The sequence below is a fragment of the Haliotis cracherodii genome, unplaced genomic scaffold (genome assembly GCF_022045235.1).
Source record: "Haliotis cracherodii isolate W230 unplaced genomic scaffold, xgHalCrac1.p SCAF_11, whole genome shotgun sequence".
In the NCBI taxonomy this organism is placed as follows: Eukaryota; Metazoa; Mollusca; class Gastropoda; order Lepetellida; family Haliotidae; genus Haliotis; species Haliotis cracherodii.
In genome coordinates this window covers 21,153,361-21,160,675 of record NW_027266266.1, presented here as the reverse complement: position 1 = coordinate 21,160,675, position 7,315 = coordinate 21,153,361, and the positions used below count along the sequence as shown (strand labels likewise).

The window sequence follows — 7,315 nt, the reverse complement described above, 5'->3', positions numbered from 1 at the left end:
GCGAACACTTTAACCACTAGGCTACCCGACCGCCCCTCATCATTTTAGAAGTTATGCTGATGTTTTCAATAATTGTATTATGTTTGTATCGCGTGTACCATCGACAGAAACGGGGGTCGAGATACCATATGTGAAACCGACCTTGACACAATTTGTTTACAATATGGCGTCGACACACGTTAGATGTTGTGGCCACACTTTTGAAATCTCCTTTTGCCACAAAATGTCAAACGGTTAGGACAATTCATTCACACGGTCAGCTAGTTTGAGCAGTCACACATGACTCTTGGTCATTTCATATGAAAAAAGCAGCAGTTATTTGTCGAAACGGGGGAACATAAAAGATTTGTTTGTTAGTTGTTGTTGCGGTAACCAACCTCGCAACCATCACTAGCGGTGTAAGAATGCTAGGAAACTGAGAGTTATCTCCCTTCCGTTAGTGCCGAGCGTTGCCTAGCTACCGATCTCAGCAAAACGACGCCATTGTTGTTGCTACTGCATCTGCTGTATCTCTCTGTTGTCAATCTATATCTACCTTCGATTTTGAACATCGCTTGAGTTTTCAAGATGCAGTCAAGTAGTTATGTTCAAGGTACCAATATATCACAGCTTTAGGATGATTTTGTTTCAATCTGTTGTTGAATGTGGTGTGACAGGCCGATGTGTTTTATTGTCCTTTTTGTTCATAACGAACTGAACACACCCCGTACAATTTTACGTTGATAAAGGTACAGTTCTACTGAAACGTTTCTTTGGATGTACTAAACGTGTTCCTTGTGTTTTTATGTAAATTTTCTGGCCCGATAGATGTCCACTATATTCTTTATTGTATCAAATATAAACACGATACAAAAACACAAAAGTAAACATAGGTATACGTATGTCTACATGCTTACTTGTACCTGATTATGACTTCCTGTGTACTCTCTATTTAACGGGGGCGGTCGGGTAGCCTAGTGGTTAAAGCGTTCGCTCGTCACGCCGAAGACCCGGGTTCGAATCCCGACATGGGTACAATGTGTGATATTGCTGGAATATTGCTAAAAGCGGCGTAAAACCAAACTCACTCACTCACTCACTATTTAACGTATTCTTATCGCTTCGTTTCTCCCCCACACAGAGAGAATGTTTCACCAGACTTTCACCCCTGCTGCCGCTCCTGTCCCACGTCGAGTAGGTGTGCTAGGGTTGTAGGACCAGAAACAGAATAAAACTGCTATTTTAACACGTGACATTAATATTCTCAGTATTTGCTTTTGCAACCGATTCCTGTCTAAGTCTAGTGCTGTTCCATATCCTTCTCCTGTATAACCAATCTTTCCTAACCCAGCTCACAACTAACCTTACCTATCACCCTTGTCTCATCACTTCTCTCTTTGCACCTCCTCTCCAGCGTCCTTGTGTGTACCGCCCTGAACCCCTGTCCACCCTCCCCACCTCCTCCACCTATGTCCCCGACCCAGCCCCTGTCTCTGTTTCTGTCAACATCACCGGCCACGTCATTATGGTTGACACTGACTTTGTGGAGATAGATCTCGGCCGTGAGGAAGACACACAACCCCTCCCACCCCAGTCCTTCCTGAGAGCCTTGCTGTCCCGCTTCATCCGTCTGATCAAGAGAGTCTTCACCTCCAACAAAGACAACGTTTAAGTGACATTTAACACCACTTACCATTCTTCTTTTTGGGGACATTTTGGCACATGAATTGACAAACTTCCCTGTTTTCATTCCCACTTGGTTGTTCTTTCGTTAGTAAATCATGTTATTGTTCTAATGGTTGTTTGCTGCTGTATTTTATATCAAATGTAGATGTCCGGTTACACATGGATCAAACGCCATCATCGCCATCATCGCCATCAAGCCAATAATCAAAAGCTTCTAGTGACATTACAGTTATACAAGTTCATTTGTCAGTCCGGGGGTCTACATTTGTAGATCTCCTTAGGTCTGTGACAGCATGGCGAATAAATATCGAATACACATTAATAATGACCACTGAATATGTTACTGTGTGACTTTAGACACGGACTAACTCTTACGCAGATAATCATTTAATTCGAGATTGGTAAAGAACCTGGGAATTTTGCAAGTCATGATGTTTGGATTTGGTTGGTTTGCTTGTTGTTTAACGCCACACTCAGCAATATTCAGCAATATGACGGCGGTCTGTAAATAATCGAGGCTTGACCAGACAGTCCAGTGATTGACATCATGAACATCGATCCACGCAATTGGGATGGATGACATGCTTCGAACATGAAAGAGAACTGGTCGACAAGAAATCACGGCACAGCTATGAACGTGTCCTGTCGATCACTTCGGGCATGTGAAACTTCCTGCCCGTAAATATACATTATACACCTTAATATTAACGATCATAGCTATCTTTCCACATCTTAGATTTGAATATTATCTGTAAATCAGCATCATAAACAGAAAGACAATCTGCACTGTCGTTTCGTCTCTTGCTCCGTGCTAAATAGTCATGACAGACGGTCGATAGAAATATGCAAAACTCGAACAAAACACTTCCGTTGCGGACTAAACGTCAGAAGTCTTACGCCGATAACTATACAGTGGGGAAAAGTAAATATTTCTGACCAGTCTGATAAATTTCTTTTTCAGATTGGCTGTCTTGATATTATAATAGTTACGTGTATGTGACATGGGTGCATGATAGAAACCTCGCCGTCATTTGCATGAAATTCAACATGGCAGAAAAAGGTCTTGAAGAGCGGTAACCTACGGAAGCCTTTAGGGCCGTTTGTTTTAAAAAAAAAAATATTCTAGAAATTTCAAGATAATCATCTTTATTTATAGGGGTATTCGGATACCCCTATTGTTAATCCTGTGATTCGTTCGTCGCGCCATTGACCATACCCCGATGGGTATATAGTCTCTGGGTCAACTGTGAACCAGAGTTCTTTTCACCAAATGGGTGCACTGTGTTTTCTGCCATACTGACTGAAGGACACATCACTTAATATTCTAGGAGGCTGTGATTTGTGTAAGGGACAGGATATATTTTCGGTCTGTGCTTCAAAACAAGTAATATATTCCTGTACAAGGAGAAACCAAACACTCTTTGCACAAGATATTTCAGGACATCCTGCATGTTAACGAACATTTAATAATTTTAGGCAAAACATTGAATTCCTTTTTCAATCATTCTTCTTCACATATCAAGCGGTCCACCCTAACTCATTTTAGACTGTCGAAATACTATGTTTGTGGCGATATGTTGCTTGTAACCGCACACGACTAGGATAGGGGGCCATAACCCAGAACAGCCGTGGTAAACGTTTATTATTTGTAGACTCCCCAGTGAGCGGATAATGAAAATCGAGTGCACATGGGTCCATTGCGAGTCTAGCGCAGTAACGGTACACACAGTAGTAGTAGTAGTAGTACTAGTAGTAGTGCACGTTTTAAAACACCAGTTCAATTACTAGTATCGGTTCCCATAGTGGTAGGCGGTTTAGTAAGAGTATAGCATGCCCAAAGTCTGATAATGTTCATCTTCCTCAATTTGACCAGTCGTTGACCTTATGGTTCGATCGGAATGCCTTTATGTTCGAAATCGGTGACTCGGTAAAACTACTTACTCGTGATGTATGTCAGCTCTCGTTTAGCCTGAAACTAACCTCAACCTGACTCGCTTCATTTAATTAGGCCATTTGGACGCTTGGGTTAACGGGTTGGCATGGTGAGGTTTATATGTTTCATCGGAATGTTTATTTCCTAAAGGTAATTAATCACACTGTCACGCCCGTTAATGAAACTACAAAAATGTAGTTTAGTGACCAGTGAACATTCTCGTAGTCCTGTAAATATATCGTTTCTTTGCAATTTATCTGAAGAGGAAACTCGACGTCCTTATACCTCACGCCACATTGGTTGACATTAGTGAGAGTCAATCTCATGCAGGCCCTTTGATGGATTATCTGAAGAGGACACTCGACGTCCTTAAGACCTCACGCCACATTGGTTGACATACCGGAGAGTCAATCTCATGCAGGCCCTTTGATGGATTATCTGAAGAGGACACTCGACGTCCTTAAGACCTCACGCCACATTGGTTGACATACCGGAGAGTCAATCTCATGCAGGCCCTTTTATGGATTATCTGAAGAGGAAACTCGACGTCCTTAAGACCTCACGCCACATTGGTTGACATACCGGAGAATCAATCTCATGCAGGCCCTTTTATGGATTATCTGAAGAGGAAACTCGATGTCCTTAAGACCTCACGCCACATAGGTTGACATATCGGAGAGTCAGTCTCACGCAGGTCGGTTTGGTTGATTGTCTGAAGAGCAAACTCAGTGTACCAGACATTTCATGCCAGTCCGTAGTCTGTTTTACAGACACTGATACAAATATATCAAATAAAGCCCATGCAAGTCTATAATGTTTGGCAAGTCTAGATTTCTGCAATATCTGAAAATGAGGAGAGTCTCTGGGCTCCTTTTTGTGATTTTTTTAAAGATAATTTAACAACTGTTGTTGTTTTTCTGTACGATATGTTCATTTCAGAGACTAGATGTTAGTCTAGCCAATCCGCTTAGATTAACTATCTGAGAGCCAACTCGACACTCCACCGACTTCAAACTATTTTCGTTGATCAACAAACTCGACATCCCATGCAGAAATGTCAAAAAGGTCGTTTTGGTTGGTTGGTTGCCTGACGAGGAAACTTGACGTTCCGTGGTGGATGAGTTAAGTTCAACGTCACATCGACATGACCTGAATCATATCACAGAATGACAGAACTCCAAGCACTACAGTGGTGTTACTGAAGTGTGCTGGCGTTCATATAATTTTCACCTCTATTTTGCCTTTCATGCCCAATTGAATCTATTCGTTGGAAACTCGAGACTGGTTTTTCTCTAGCATTGACCTTTAATATATAACTGATATGACATTATTACATGAATTTGTTATTTAACGCCGCTCTCGTCAATATTCCATTTATGTCACAACGGCCAGTAATTAATCAAAGCTGTGTCAGACAATCCAGTGATTGATATTTTGGACGTCCCACGCCTTCCGAGAGGGTCCACCGTAGCATGATACGCAATCAACCAAGATCCCCGACCACACGATCTACACCATTATAAAATAATATTACAGCAATGTTGCAATTACTTTAAAAGGAGTAATTATGAAAACATATTAATAACTTTACCACTGTAGATGTATCTATGTCAACAGTATCATGTATACAGCTATGATTGTGTCAACTTAATACCACTTGTTCCTTGAAAGGGGCACGGGTGGACCAGTCGTTTGACTCGCCGCGATTTGCTGTGCAGAGTTGCGTCCCTTGGGCACGCCAGAAACCTCTGTTTTTGGGTTCAAATCCCGATTCGCCCCGATTATGTTTCTAAGTTTGTCAACACCATACCCGTGATCACGGATTTCACCAAAGTGGTAAACGTCTGAGAACTGCATCACTTCGGGCTTTCCTCCCTCATTAAGCTGCCATGCCGCGATATAACTGGAATACAGTTAAAAGCGGCGTTAAACCCAACTCACTCACTCACTCATTCACTCACTCCTTGAAAACAAATGTTTCAGGGAGGCATTTTTGTGAAAACATTGCCAATTTTATTTTCATAATATGTTTGTTTTCTACATTTATATTACATAAATATTTAAACTGAAATGTGCCATGTTCTCATTCCTGATTCTGAACGTACCACATGCAATTATAATTTGTTTATTTTCTGGGCCGCACATCTGCGCGTTATGACAGTATAGGTACTTGCAGCAAACCCGTGAAGATCCCGGGGTAGAATTGGTCTTCAGCAACCCATACTTGCCGTAAGAGGCGACTGTGCTTGTCATAAAAGGCGACTAACGGGATCGGGTGGTCAGGCTCGCTGACTTGGTTGATACATGTCATCGATCCCAATTGAGTGGATTGATGCTCATGATGTCAATCACTGGATTGTCTGGTCCAGACTCGATTATTTACAGACCGCCGTCATATAGCTGTACTATTGCTGAGTGCGGCGTTAAACAACAAACAAACAAACAAAACTTGCAGCAATAGATAGGTATGCTACACAATGTCTTTGCGCCGTGATGATCCTTTGGATCAAAGTTATCTTGTAGTGGACATCTGGAGGGCATGACGCATCTGTTAGAAAAATCTCACAGACATACTGTCGTAGCGCTACGATCACTTTGTGGAACAGAGTACGGGTGATCAGACACAGTGATATAATTCACTGCTTGGCTTCTTACTCCGAAATACTATAAATCACTGGATTGTCAAGTCCACACTAAATTATTACAGGCAGTGGGCAAAAATCTGGAATGCTCCGTTAAACAAACATTTTTTGAAGCGCACATAAAATCTTCAATGTAAGCCGTCAAGGTGAATGGCACGTGTCCAGCAAGATGGTTCAATTTGGAATGTGGAATGTTCTGGCGTGTAATGTTGATGTAGAATGATCACAAGTTATCCTCAAGGACGGGTTCAGTTACAGGACTGTCTTCCAACTGTGGTTAATACAACTCAAGATTCTCTCTCGCTCTGTAAAACACCAACACCAAAAGTCTCTGTCAATCTCCATATCACGAGGAAAGTATGGGATCCTGGAAGGGACATTGTCGCACTTACAAAAACAAGCAAGGAAGTGTCAAAATTAACCAAGGCGCGACAATGCGTCAATGTCCCTTCAAGTAAATTTTATTCATATTTCGCGGCAAGACACATTTTTCTTATAAACTTTACTATATCTGACATGGAGTTTTCACACTTCCCCTGACACTTTGTTAATGAAAATTGTGAGTGGCGGGTCCTAGCCTAGAGCAGGACATGCTGCTCTTTTCGCTAAAATCTGGTGTCATCACTGATTTTCAAAGATCCATTCATATAGTTTTCATCACTGTATATACCGTATTCGACGTAATAAGCGCCCACCGCGATATTTGCTAATATATTGGTTAGTGAACAATCCCAATTAGCAGCCCTTTCGATTGATCAATGTACACAAGACTTATTTATTCGCGTATAATACGCACTCGTGTGTTATATGCACCCTTAATTATGGGCAATTAAATTCTGGGAAAATATATCTTCAAAGCAAGATGATAAAGCTCGTAGAGAGCCTTTTCTCAAAGCTGCCATGAATGGGTTTTTCGGGGTGGTTTCAGAAAACCTCTTCCTGACTGGAATTGAAAAGCTTCACTATCGATATGAGAAGTGTATTAAAAAGCAGGGAGTTATGTTGAAAACTATAATTAAAAATACTTTTACAATTGTTGGTTTTGTTTGTTAGACTTGGAACTTTTTGACCAGCA

At 41.4% G+C, this 7,315-nt stretch overlaps 1 protein-coding gene across 1 annotated transcript; it reads left to right on the top strand.

Annotated features, from left to right (window-relative positions):
- Positions 1–567: 567 nt before the first annotated feature.
- LOC139455561 (uncharacterized) lies at positions 568–1,651 on the top strand. Its single transcript, XM_071237112.1, has 3 exons — positions 568–592; positions 1,121–1,173; positions 1,394–1,651. The coding sequence occupies exons 1-3, from the start codon at positions 568–570 to the stop codon at positions 1,649–1,651; spliced, it is 336 nt and encodes a 111-aa protein (XP_071093213.1).
- Positions 1,652–7,315: the final 5,664 nt, after the last annotated feature.

Bases quoted from the DNA above. Each gene is read 5' to 3' on its own strand.
- LOC139455561 (XM_071237112.1), top strand. From the start codon at position 568: ATGCAGTCAAGTAGTTATGTTCAAG. The intron at 593-1,120 runs GTACCAATATAT...TCCCCCACACAG, and splicing joins GTCAAGTAGTTATGTTCAAG to AGAGAATGTTTCACCAGACT. The intron at 1,174-1,393 runs GTAGGTGTGCTA...CCTCCTCTCCAG, and splicing joins CCGCTCCTGTCCCACGTCGA to CGTCCTTGTGTGTACCGCCC.